Consider the following 13,857-nt stretch of genomic DNA (forward strand, 5'->3'; position numbering starts at 1 on the left):
GATAGTTCGGAATGTTGCCTTGTTTACATTAATTCAACTGGAACTAAACAACACGAAATAATATTTTGTAGCTGTTGTATAATGCGCCAGTAGTCGACTAGGCGATACCCCTTACCTTAGCCAGAGCTGACATATGTTAAATATTTGTCGCATATATATATTATTTAATTAGATTATTAAATATTCAAAATAATTCGATTTTAATTCATCCATACAATATAAATATGTATATGGCTAGCAGCTCTGAAGATTGAAGTCGAAACATAATCTTCTGCTCATTAAACCTTTGACACGCATTCGTCATCCAAGTTGGGGGATTTTTGCGAAAGGTCGTGCTTTACACGAAAGTCAGATAACTTTTTATGAATATCTTCGAAAATTATTTTGAATCCGATCGGATTGTAAACAAAAAACCTGCATATAACCGTTTTATAACAATTTACCACAGTTGCGGGTGAAATTTCCCGAATCGCTGAAACACGTATTCATTAAGTTCCTAGTCCTTATATGTGTCAGAACCCCATTTTCCATCGAGAACCCTTGGATTTTGTGAAAAGTGTAAAAGATGTCTCGGAACTCGGAACCTTACCCATCAAATCTTCTAGATCCATTTCCACCAAAGCGGAATGGATTTTGCGAAAAGTGTAAACACTCTCAAATGAATTTGTAAAAGGATCTTTCAAAAAATACTTTCAATATTTTTGAAATCCAAATCTTTGCGTGTTGTCAAAGTAAAACCAAACAATCTTAAGATCTGACAAGAGTGCGGCTCAGTAGGAAATCAACAGGAATCCAATCGAGCATTGGGTCTGTGAAACAAAAGCTTAAAAAAATTGAAAACTTTATACAGAGTATACTATTTATATGACTGCATAATTTTATTATTTTACGAATTGCCGAATTTTGCCGCTATGAAACTCAGTCAAGATCTTGTATACAGTTGTTTATGCACTCTATCTCAGTTTCAAAGCGATTATCCTTGCGATCACCGCAGCCACCCCACATAAATAGTTTGCATCGTTTTCCAGAGTAGGACCAACGGGGTATACTTGCCCTGCACTCACCGGTTTTCGCTGGTTTTTTTAAGCAGCGATCTTGGAGGAATGCAAGGTTAAACCAAAGGAGAAATGTCATCGAATAGCTTAACCCTTACAATCATTTACGTCCGGGGCAACGCCAACAATGCAACTTGCAAAGAGTAACAAAGCAGCGAGTTTCATGTTTTTGCTCAATGAAGTTTCTTCTCAAACTGCTCGACAGTAGCACATGTTGCCTTACTTTGCCATCACTTTAACTGGAACTAAATGACACATTATTTGCTTGATTAAGTTCTCGACAAAATAACATAGTTTTTACTTTACTTAAATGAACCAGTGGCCGACTACGCGATACACCCTACCTTAGCTAGAGGGGATATAAGCTAGAAAGTTTGTTGTAATCTTCATTTAAAAATAATAGTTACTTTTCCTGTGCCTATTAGCTATACTGGCAATTCATTATAAAAACTAAAAACTGATTATGCTTGGAATTAAACATCCAACTAATCGGCCAATGCCATTAATACTCGCTCGTCCATTAAAGATATGTACATGTGATATTCCTTAAAATGTGGTTCCTTAAAACTTGGTTGGTATTAATTGTTTCCCAATGTTTCCAGTATTTGTGAAATCCAAATCTTTGCGTGCTCTCTTAATGTGTTGTCAAAACGAAACCAAACAATCTTAAGATCTGACAAGAGTGCGGTTCAGTAGGAAATCAATGGGATACCACTCGAGCATTGAATCTGTGGAACTACCGTTTAGCTGTTATCGAAAATAGTTCCCCGAAACAGACATTAACTCGAAGTGGAACTGCAAAATGTGCTGGAAAATGCAAATACAACGGGAAATGACCGAAGGAATTAAAGACTGGCCACCCAGTGCACATGACATATTATTTGTCAATTGTTTCAAAAAATATTAATTATGTAGATTTATATTGAGCAGCTATCTACGCATTCTTCCCTCGTATCAAAGCGGTTTTCGACAATGGTCAAGCGACATCCACCCCAAAGGAACTCCTTGCACCTGTTCTGATTTATCTGATAATACCACTGGATAGTACCGGCTCTGCAGATATTTCCCAATAAAGGTTTCTTATAACATCGTCCTGAAGGATTGTAGCAGCTTTTATTTAATTTCCATCAAGAGAATATCTTCACACTTACCATCAAAGCTCTGAGCATTCCCAGCAATGAAACATGCAAACAGCATGAAAGCAACGAATTTCATATTATTCTTTTTTAAGATTCTTTCGAATCTGTTGGCATTGGTGTCTGGTATCTTTATTGGAATTTATTCAACTGTAAACCATGTAAGAATTAAGAGCTTGATTTGAAGTAGATGGACCATATATATAAAAGAAATGGCCAATTTCACAAGCGCTAACTTAACTTAATTTAATTTAATTTAAGTACGATTTAAACGTAGCTGAAACTAATTGAAAATCAGGTAAATCGGGAAGTTCTTACAATTTGATGAAAAAATAGATTTCAGTCCAGTGTTGAATGATCAGTTGTTGCCACGTAACCTGCCTGAGCCTAGGACTAGTAACTTGTTTTTAAATTCGCCAGCATCGGTGGCAAATGGGTGTGAAAATATTGTAACTCATTTGTATGCCTTATAAATAGGTATGCAACAAGCTGAAGGTAGTTTCTCTGACCCCATTGAGTACATATTCTTGGTCGGCATCATAGCACAGTTGATCTGGTCTGTCCGTATGAACCTATAAGAGTTAAAGATTTGAATTTTTATAAAAACTGAAAAACTTCATACTACTTGTATGACTGGATATTTTTTTTGGAATCTTCTGGAATTTTTGATTGGCATTAGCCAAATTCTTTTGTACAACTGTTTATGCACTCCTTCTCAGTTTCAAAGCGATTATCCTTGCTATCTCCGCAGCCACCCCACATAAATGTTATGCACCGGTTTCCTGAGTAGGACCAACGGCGTGTACTTGCCCTGCACTTTATAGATTTCCCTGGTTTTCTTTAAGCAGCGATCTTGGAGGATGCAAGGTTAAACTAAAGGAGAAATGACATGGCAATTCATTAAAAAAGCTTGTGGCTAGTGCCTTAAATATGTACATGTAATATTCCTTAAAATGTGGTTCCTTAAAACTTGGTTGGTATTAATTGCTTTCCAATGTTTCCAGTATTTGTGAAACCCAAATCTTTGCGTGCTCTCTTAAAGTGTTGTCAAAACGAAACCAAACAATCTTAAGATCTGACAAGAGTGCGGTTCAGTAGGAAATCAATGGGAAGCCACTCGAGCATTGAATCTGTGGAACTACCGTTTAGCTGTTATCGAAAATAGTTCCCCGAAACAAACATTAACTCGAAGTGGAACTGCAAAATGTGCTGGAAAGGAGCATCCCACTTGAAAATGCAAATGCAACGGGAAATGACCGAAAGACTGAAGGACCACCCAAGTGCCCATAGGTTGGTTAAGTTTAGTGGGGTATACAATAAACTTCTTAGTAAAATGTGATGCGCTTTCGAGTAGCCACTTGCTGTTTTGGAGTAGCCTGCTCCAAGCAGGGTTTTTGGGACAAGCCGAAGGCCGAACCTTCAGCAAAGCATCAGAAGTTGCGACAATTAGTCTCATGGAGTATGTAAACAAAGTGCAAGAGTTTTCAGAAATGTTATCGACAAAGGATTTGGGCATCGGGTTACACAAAGTGTTGTTTGGTTTTCTCTTGGAGTGGAGTTGAGGGCGGAGGCAACTTGGAACATTGCATAATTTATGGATAGCGCCGCACTGTAAACATACCAAGTGACCAAATAACCAACAATAGCATGTAATCGGATCGATCTTCTACGGTCAAATACTTGACACTCCGCCAAGCGGGATGAGCTGAGCTGAGCTGAGCTGAGAGGAGTCGCTGCTGTGGCGCTGAAGGATGCGCCAAAGGATCTGGTGGGTCGCACATGTTTGCAGTCATAAATCAGTGAATGTTATGGCTGCCTTCGTACTGTCTACCATGTCATTCGGAAAACAACGCATTTTCACACTTTTCGTCGCCCCGTAATTTGAATACTTTACAAGCGTTCGCTGGAAACCCAAACTGAGCATTATTAATTACACACTTGGATTGGATTTCTCGCGCTGATTAGAGCTGTAAGCGATATGCCCTCCGGGCCTCTACACTGCATGTCAGTCAGTCTGTCTGTCTTGGTCTGTCTGTCTTGGTCTGTCTGTCTTGGTCTGCCTGCCTGCCTGTCTCACCTATCAATGGGTGGGCGTATCATTAATAGCGCTTTAATTAGACAGCCAACCAGTTCAATAGTTCAGCAGCGCGACGGGTGTTACTTTTGGCGTTAATTGAAAAAAATTATATAAAGCCTGAGATCGGCCAAAGCGCGTTCATTCAGGCCAAATCAATTAGGCCTCTGGCCAAAGGCGCACATTAATCAAAGCATTGTTATGCTGTGAGGGGGGGTGCGTTGGCGAGGGTGTGGGCGGAGGGGCGAGGCGTCTGGGTGGCGCGCAGTTTGATTGGACGCCTGCGCGCTTTTGTTGCTGCCGCCATTTGCCGCCCTGTTGCGCCGCCATATTGCTAAATCACAAACGCAAATAAAACATAAAAAGGAGGAGAGCAAAAAAAAAAAAAAAACAACAACGGAAAAAAAGAACTGTTCAAGAAATATGAAAATCAACAGCCGGCAAAATATGAAAGTCGCCGAAGTTTATGACAAGCGCGGCGGCTAAAATCAAAGTCACTGAAATCATAAAAAAAAACGCCGTGTTGTTGTTGTTGTTGTCGCGAACCCTCCCCACCAGCTCACCTGAGTTTGTTTTTATTAGATTTTGCGACATTTTTGTTGTTTGCCGTTTGCGGCTTATCGCCGCCACGCGATTTTATGGCCACGCACACGAAAAGAGTTAGCGATAAGCGCACGTTGCATTAAGTAGCTGCCGCCGCGGGGCGGTGTGGGAGGAGCCTGCTGCAGCGCTAATTTGACCAGTAATTGTCGCCGCTCAGCCCCGGGATCAATCTAATTATTTTGCCAAATAAATACAACCCTTTGTGCACCCTTTCGTAATTCGCCACAGCTACAGCAACAGACAGATACAGCTACAAGCTACAAGATACAAATTACAAGTGACAACAGAACATAGCCTGAGATACAACACACACACCAACACACACGCACGCACTCGCTTAATCCTCGGCTACACCTTTGCCAGCCAGAACAGTTTTCCAGGTAACGCGCGAGGCAGGGCAAGGAGTAAAAGTGCGTCGCGCCCACCAAAAGGCGCACACAATGAGAGCGCATTGCAACGATCACCAAAAGACGATCACAAATTTTAGGGTTAGGCTTTAGGGTTCCGTCTCCTGAGCAGCCCAGCCTGGGCCAGCTACCTGGGCCACCCCGTTTAATTACGCTGGTAAAGGGTACACCCCTTTTTGGCCGTTTTCCCTTTGAGCCTGGGCCAATGTTTTGGTCGCTGGTCGCGGCCAACTGATGGTCGTTGCCCAACTATGTCCTTGGTCCTTTTATGACCCGTTGCCCATAGAAATGCACACGATATTGGCCGTGCGAGTCGCGGGCGTGACGCGTTTATGGTGTGTTTAGATACTTTTCGCAAGCAATGCGAATCGCAACAATGCCAAAATGCACCCGTCTAACCTTGACTTTTACTGCGGCACATCCCTTTACAACATACAAATTTATCCATCTATATAGCGCATATTTACCTAATTATAAAATGCATTTCAGCGCAAAGTCTCGTGCGCTTCAAGGCCTGAGACAATTTTCCGACTTTTACTTTTCGCAACTTTTTGCCATTCGAAAATCTCACTTTGAGCTGTTTTCATTGGAAGCATTTTCGCATTTATTTGATTGTTGTCTACTTTTTCCTGTTCTCTTATTTTCCCAAATTGCATTTCAGTTCGCCTTGAAGCTAGCTGCAAAATGACGGAAATTTGGTTAAGAGCTCAAGGAAAATAAGCCTGGCAGCAGCAGGTTACGCATAAGAAAAAATCTATTTATATGACAGGAAAAAAAGCATAAAAGACAAATTCATTTAGCATATAATGTATTAAATATTCGGCTTTTTGTCAGTTATTATGGTGTGATAATTGTGCCACATTATTCTCATTTATAAAGATTGTTGTGAAATGAAAGGAAATGAAGGAGATATCTCCAACCCCATTAAGTATATATATTTTTAGCCTTTCTGTTGCAGAAACCGGCCGAATCGAACCATTACATCATATACATGTCATAGGCATGTTCGGTAAACATTGTGTGGGAGAAACTCTTTTCTTTTTTAAGGTAGCTTAACCAAACTTGTCATATACGAGTTATACCATGCTTCCGTCTTATATTAACAAAATTCTGGATTAAAAGCCATATTCTTGTAAGAACAACTGAAAAAACTAGGCATATACAAGTTCTGTCTTGTTCCCTGCTTATCTTAGCAATATCGGACAACTATATCATATAGCTGCCATAGGAATGATCGGGCCAAATGCAAGTTATTGTGTGAAAATCTTTTTTGTTTTTCAAGATATTTTTTTTTCCTTGGGTTTTTGAAGAGTTAAGATAACAAATTGTGATTGGAAATTTATAAGTATATATTTTCTTTTATAATGAAGCGACTTTGAACACAATTTATTTCTAATTAATTTCTAATTATTATTAATTTACCCTAAACATATTGATTGCACCTTTGCTATGCCTGTATCATTTATTTATTTATAAATATGTATTTTCACATTTTTCAAGGAGCGGCAATATAATTCGATATGTTCGTTTGGCTGTCTTTAATTCAAAGAATTCCTTGAAGGCCATTCGAAATGCTCTAAAAACATTTAACACCCAAAGCCAAAGGCAAGCACACTATGATTGCAATGTTAATTTATGCTCACAGTAATGCCAAGAAAACTACAACAAAAAATTGATTTTAGTGTGAAAAAAACCAAGAGCTCAAAAAAGTTACGAATACCAAAAGAGCAGCAGACATTTTTTGTACATTAGCATTTTGGGCCGTGAAATTTGGTCACAAAGCGACTTTGCACTAAAAAATCTAATTTTTTTCGACGAAATAAATATAAAAAAAAAAAAACAAACAAACAACAACTGGCAGCAAAATGAAATCATAAACGAGGCAGTTGAATAATGAAGAAAAATTTTGTCAAAAATTGCTAAAAACCAGGCCAACTAACACTAAGGCCATGGGCCAAGGGTCTTCCTCGAAGCACTCGCAGTTTTTATGGCCAAAATAGAAAAAGAAAATATAGTGGGAAAAGAAGCAGCAGCAGCAAAGGCAGAGGCAAAAGCCAAGTAAGTTGTCATTTTTGGTTTTATGATGATTTTGTTTTTTGCTGCTCTCGTTGTTATATTTTTTACGCTCTAGATTTTTTGTGCCCGCCGTTGGCAACAACAACAGCATCCAGCCAGGGGCATGGGCAGGGGCAGGTGCAGGCAGTAGGCAGCCGGGCTACTAATGTCGAGCAGTTGGCAGTTCTTTTTGGCCCGTTTTTATGGTTTTATGGCATAATGACTTCTTTATTGGTGCAGCATTTAAGACGCTATCCTTGGGCAGGTCCTGAGCCCAGTCTCTTTTTATGATGCTGCCTCGGCCGATTTCCGTTTCCGAGTTTTCGACTCGACATTTATGCAAATACTCAGCGACAGATGTGTGTGTGTGTGTTTGTAAAGTTAATCCTTTATGCATGTGTCGACTGTTCGCATAGCAGGAAGTTGACAGTTGGTGCCATATATCATAACTGTGTGTGTGCGTGTGTGCGAGTGTGTGTGTCTGTGCGCTGGGAAATATTCGGCCTGTGCCTTTCATGTGACTCACGGACTGCCCAACTATCCGACTGTTTGTGTTTTTATCTATTTATTTATTTGTTTTTAGTACACTTATGACATGATGTTAATTACTGCGCGTGCATTCCGATTGGCTATGGGAAACACTTTGAAATGGAAAAGTTCGCCGACTGTTTGCCAAGTGTCAACAGCGGCGTTGCCAGTTGCCAGTTGCCAAACGGCCAAGAAAGCTGCCAGTTCCAGACAGAAACAGAACACTAAGTACAACAACAAAAACAACAACAACAACAACAACTAACAACTGTCAAGAGACACACACGCGTGCAACATGGAGTCGGGAATTCTGTTTTTGGCCAGGATATTTGATTTAGCCGGTTGACTTTGCATTTATCTCGTCTGTTGTTTTTAAGAATTGGGAAAATTGACGAAAAATTGTTGTGTAAATATTTTGTAATTGGCTTTCGTCGGCACAGTAGTGACTTTTCCCATTAGTCCACCGGGTAGAAGTCAAAAATAACCAAAAAGTGTGCCACTAAGCTGGCCAAGGTCTATGCTAAATCCTGCTCCTAGTCCGCGACTTAGTCGGTGTTTGGTTGTGGCTTAAAGCAATGATAATAACATATGGGAAAGTTGTTGTTTAATTGATGGATTTGCGGCATTCGTTAATGTGTGGTAAAACCGGCTAAGAAATGAATGTGGGCAACAGAAGTTGGAAATCTTAGTTCAAGAAAGAAGATTGCTTAAAAATGTTAACGAATGGCAAAATAATTAAAGTATGCACAAATATAAACCTTTCCCTATTAAGATCAGATATGGAAAATGCATACACGCATAACATTTTTCTTTACAAAAAACTTAATTAGCTTTTATTAATTATTCTAATATATTTTTGTTCTCTCTGGGTTCTACATGTCTTATGTTGGCTATAGAACTTAAAGGTTTTATTATATTTATATTCAAAATTCTATTCTGTATATATTATTTTAAGCCCAAGTGTATTATCTTGCTTTTTCTGTGCACATATTTTTGAATATTCTTATCCGAATTTTATAACGCAAATTGTTCAATAAAATTAGTTGCCTGTTGATAAGCCTAACACAATATGCTCCCAGTGTGAAATTCTCAGAAAACCAATTTTTTCGATAACCACAGTTTTTTTTTTTTTTGCTATTTTAATAATAAATAAAGTAGCTATTTATTATTTCGCAGGATTAGAAATTTTAACATTTCTGGGTTCTATTATCAATAATAATTTGGAAAATTTTACTTTAATTTCGAGAAAATCTAAATAAACAGGAAAAATGCGGATCGTATTTCTAAGTCTAAAGGTCTAAATAGGCTAAAATATCAATATAGTTTTTCTATTGCATTCAGAATTGTATTATTTTAAACTCGTTTCTCGTCTTCGCAGTTCTCTTTGAATGGGGCAATTTGTTATGGTAAATTTATGCATTACAGCAAATCGATTTTATCAATTTTTCACATCAAATAATCATAATCTACCGACAAATATTTATAGCTAAAAAATTATAGAAAATTGAATAAGTGTGCTTTTTGTCTTCTTCTCGTGCGGACCCATAAATTGGCACTACTTGACTCTCATTAGGTATTTAAGAGACTTTAAGCACATTTTAAATGAATAGCTTAAAGCATTTCAAATGTGAAACTCATTACAGGCGATTTCCAACGGGCAACGGAAGGCGCAATTAACTTAGATAATTAACTTAACAAATGCATATAATGGGTTTTTAAAGTTAAATGGCCATTAAATTACAAGGGGGAAGAGTATTTGTGAATAATATGCAAAGTTCAAAGTGAATTGTTGATACTTTAACTAAAATGGTTCACATTAAACACAAATAACATTCTCACAAATCGGAAATATAAATTTCAAATGTGTTCCATTAGATTATTCGTGTCCTTTGTGGAAATTCCAAAGTTGCACAGTATGTAAGGTTTAATCATACGGAAAATCAGCATAAATAATGCGACGTAAAATGGGAAATTCAATCGCCCTATCAACAAATGAGTTTAGCCAACATTTGCTTTGATGCGGCTAATTGAATTTTCCTGCGAAAGTGTAAAACGTAAAACGTAAAACGTAAAACGTAAAACGTAAAACGTGGGAGGCAGTCAAAAAAGTGATTTCTGATTTGTGTGGCAAATTAAAATTTAAATGCAAACGAATCAGGCGCACGCACCCACATATACACACACTCATACACACACATGCGAAAAAGGACAATAGATTACAATATCCTGGGGCGAGGCAAAAAGCAGCACGAGCAACAGCAGCAGGAGCAGGACATACAGGCCCAGATGGCCGGGGCATGCGCCTGGGTGGGATGCGGGTCGTCTCCGTGCTGATGGCTGCCTGCCAGCAGCAGCAGCAGCAGCAACAGCAGCGGCAGCAGCAGCAGCAGCAGCAACGGCAGCCGACAACGGCGTCCGACCATCAGCCCAACGGTTTCCGCTTGCTTACTGCCAGTGAGCAGCGGCGAGTGGTTCGGGCAGAGCGGAGAACGCGAGGCGATGCCGAGTGGCTGGAGTCGTGGAGTTCCTGAACGATGCCGAACACGCGCGCATACTGCAGACAACGCACACAAGAAGAAGAAACAAAACAAAAAGCCGATACAGATACGGCTGCCGCTGGGATTTGAAACCAGCCAATCGGAGCGCTTCGTGGGGCAGCAGGTAGGCGTGTACGTATCTGCCATTTCCAAATAAATTCAACCCCGGCAACAAAAGCAACAACAACAACGACGACAAAAAGGCAGCTGCCGTTGGTTCGCTTCAAAACCGGTCGACGACGCCGCAGTTGCATTCAGTTATTAACGAGCGCTACTCACAGCTACAGCAACAGCAGCAGCAGCAGCAGCCACAGCAACAGCAGAAGCAGCAGCAACGGCAGCAGCCACAGCAGAAGTCATTTCACTCAACACACACACACAGAGACAGACGCGCGCACACGCTATCAGTCGACCAGCGTGGTTGTGTGAGAGAGCGAGAGGGCAAGAGCGCACTTGATATACGCGTTGAGTCCGTTGATTATTTTCACGAGTTTGAGTCGGAGAGCGCAACAGAAAAACAGAATTCAGTTTGAGTTGAGACGTTGTCGTGGGCACGTCGCAGCAAAGAGAAGAGCGCATAGCAGCAAAACACAAAACAGCTACAGCGAAAAATAAGACGTAAAGCCAGAGACCAAAGCAAAAAGAAAACAAGTTAAACAGTTGGTGCAAAGTGACAGTGCAACAACAAATCAAGTGCTAACAACACAAACAAACAGAGAACAACAACAACAACAAAAACAACAAAGTAGAAAAAATAAGGGAATATGTCTTCCACTTCCGCCTCGCCCATCAGCAACATAACCGTGGACGACGAGCTTAACATAAGCAGAGAACAAGGTAAGCAGCAAAAGGCAAAAGCCGACGGCAAAAGCTTAGCTAGGATACAGTTACAAAATCAACTAACTGTTGTTGCTCAAAGCACGGCTCGGGTCAACTCAAGCCAGCTGAACTCACCAACAAACTTACAGTTGAGCTGTATTTGGAGTACAATTGAACTAAACGAAAAGTTTGCTTTTCGCACAAATTTTAGATTTTGTCGAGGAGGATTTCATTGTCATCAAGGAGGAGCGCGAGAGCAGCTTGTCACCCATGCTGACACCACCGCACACGCCCACCGAGGAGCCGCTGCGACGTGCTGGCAGCTCGGTCACAGCCGCAGACGAGTCGGTGGCCACGCAGCTGCACATGCGACACATGGCGCACTACCAGCAGCAACAGCAACAGCAGCAGCAGCAACATCAGCAGCAGCAGCAGCAGCAACATCATCGTCTTTGGCTGCAGATGCAACAGCAGCATCCACATGGCCATTATCCGGTCTACGCCGGAGCCAATGCCGATCCCGTGGCCGTGCATCAGCAGGCGCTGCTCATGAACCAATGGATACGCAATGCTGCCATCTACCAGCAGCAACAGCAGCAGCAACAGCAGGCAGCAGCTGCTGCAGCGGCGCATCATCATCACCCGCATTCGCACTCGCACTCGCACTCGCATCCACACCATCCGCATCACCATGGCCATCCTCATGCACATGGCCATCCCCATGTGCGTCCCTATCCCGCTGGACTGCATACGCTGCACGCCGCCGCTCGCCATTTTGGAGTTATGCCCAGTTTGAAGCTGAGCGGCGCCGGAGCAGCTGGCGCCACCGGAACAACGGGCAGCAGTCGCCCCAAGAAGCAGTTCATCTGCAAGTATTGCAATCGCCAGTTCACCAAGTCCTACAATCTGCTCATCCATGAGCGCACCCACACAGACGAGCGTCCCTACTCCTGTGACATATGCGGCAAGGCCTTCAGGCGCCAGGATCATCTCAGGGATCATCGCTATATACACTCCAAGGAGAAGCCATTCAAGTGCAATGACTGCGGCAAGGGCTTCTGCCAATCGCGCACTCTGGCCGTGCACAAGGTCACCCACCTGGAGGAGGGTCCCCACAAGTGCCCTATCTGCCAGCGCAGCTTCAATCAGCGCGCGAATCTCAAGAGCCATCTGCAGAGCCACAGCGAGTCGGCGACTGCGGCACAGGCAGCAGCAGCAGCAGCAGCGGCAGCCGCACCACCAACCCAGGCATTGAGCGCTGCAGCTCAACCTGCGCAGTTGGTTAGTCCCGGCTCCAATCAGAGCACGCCCGCCTTGGATCTGTCCTCGTCGGGTGGGGCCACAGCGCAGCGACCGAAGCGCACGCTGGGCTTCACCATTGATGAGATCATGAGCAGATAGATTGGGCAGCTGGTCGCAATTTATTGGTTTTACGTTCAGGATGCACGCACATCCAGAATTCTGAGCGCCGCCAGGCATGGGAAGTGCCTGGCCTGGAGTCGCAGTCAGCTCAGCAGCGCCGCCCAGTTCGAGAGTACGAGTTCGAGTTCGAGTTGCAGGGAACGCCCCCCCTGTCCAGCCAACGCTCGCCGTCGTCGCCGCCCCAGTGAACCACAGACAGTTCCGAACCAGTCACAACTAGCCCAATCGGCTCTATATATATAAATCCGATCTTATATAGCTGTCGCATTGGCGCTAAACACACTGCAAGATGCCAAAGCAAAACAAAAACAAAATGAAATAAACAAATGAGAACTTAAGTAAAAAGTATTCCTCCCACAGAACGATTCCAAAATATGGCAATAAAGAGTACTTTTGCCTCACTATATTTTAAGCATAAGTAGTATGAGTATTTCAACCACTTAGTAATGAGTAGTATCGAGTACTTAGTTATATAATCGTATGTACCTTATAGACTAGTAGCCGCATTCAGTTTGTAATACACACAATACCAATTCCCGGAGACAACCTCAGACCTCTATCGGTTATTCAAAGACTGTACAATTATTTGTTTGTTTTTTTACTGAATATATTTTATAAATACACAAGTACTTAAATCAATCCAATGTTTGTTAATTTTAGTTAAGTGTTATGCTTGTTTCTAATGACAAAACTTGAGTTCTATACATTTGTAGGCCAACCCGCACACAAAGACACAACGATCTCATTATCTTAGGTCTAGATATATATGTATATAGCTATCGCAAAATATATGAATTACGAGTAATTGTAAAAACTGAATTTTATTGGCTTGTCTTAACTTTATCATGACAAGTTTCTGTGAAATATAAAAATAACTAATAAAAGCGGGGTTTTTTCTTGAGCTCATAAATTTGCACTTCTCTTTGAAGGAGTACTTTCCTTTATTGAATATGTCATCTATATAAATGGAAAATACAAGAAAACCCTATTCTTGCAAGGAAACAAAAGACAGACATTTAATTTATATTTCTAGTCTGGAGTAATACAAACTTGGATAACTAAATCAGATAGTTCTCTTCAGCTGACAGATATTGGAACACAAAAAGTGACTCAAAGATTAATATTCCACTTGATTTAATTTGATTTGTTTTCTTACTATAAATTAACTTAATTTCAATTACAACAACAAAAAAACAATCAAGAACGCCATAGTAAAAAAAA

The 13,857-nt window shown here is 41.2% G+C and overlaps 2 protein-coding genes and 1 long non-coding RNA gene across 6 annotated transcripts; 2 read left to right on the top strand and 1 right to left on the bottom strand.

Moving 5' to 3' along the window:
- Positions 1-1,914: 1,914 nt before the first annotated feature.
- On the bottom strand, positions 1,915-2,348 carry LOC115760168 (protease inhibitor-like). Its single transcript, XM_030701388.1, has 2 exons — positions 2,207-2,348; positions 1,915-2,148 (listed from the first exon to the last, which is right to left on the bottom strand). The coding sequence occupies exons 1-2, from the start codon at positions 2,268-2,270 to the stop codon at positions 1,973-1,975; spliced, it is 240 nt and encodes a 79-aa protein (XP_030557248.1). The 5' UTR covers positions 2,271-2,348; the 3' UTR covers positions 1,915-1,972.
- A 209-nt stretch (positions 2,349-2,557) lies between these two features.
- LOC115759936 lies at positions 2,558-3,530 on the top strand. 4 transcript variants are annotated; one of them, XR_004017564.1, is made up of 3 exons: positions 2,558-2,686; positions 2,943-3,129; positions 3,196-3,530. It is a non-coding gene; the product is annotated as an uncharacterized LOC115759936 (long non-coding RNA). The 4 variants fall into 4 exon arrangements; XR_004017566.1 differs by having other exon boundaries at positions 2,558-2,668; positions 2,943-3,164; positions 3,234-3,530; XR_004017563.1 differs by having other exon boundaries at positions 2,558-2,668.
- A 5,840-nt stretch (positions 3,531-9,370) lies between these two features.
- Positions 9,371-13,271, top strand: LOC115760306 (protein odd-skipped). Its single transcript, XM_030701594.1, has 4 exons — positions 9,371-9,431; positions 9,502-10,519; positions 10,574-11,232; positions 11,426-13,271. Exons 3-4 carry the CDS (start codon positions 11,160-11,162, stop codon positions 12,613-12,615), a joined length of 1,263 nt encoding a protein of 420 aa, XP_030557454.1. The 5' UTR covers positions 9,371-9,431; positions 9,502-10,519; positions 10,574-11,159; the 3' UTR covers positions 12,616-13,271.
- Positions 13,272-13,857: the final 586 nt, after the last annotated feature.

The sequence above is a fragment of the Drosophila novamexicana genome, unplaced genomic scaffold (genome assembly GCF_003285875.2).
Source record: "Drosophila novamexicana strain 15010-1031.04,08,12 unplaced genomic scaffold, DnovRS2.1 tig00000387-arrow-pilon, whole genome shotgun sequence".
NCBI lineage: Eukaryota > Metazoa > Arthropoda > Insecta > Diptera > Drosophilidae > Drosophila > Drosophila novamexicana.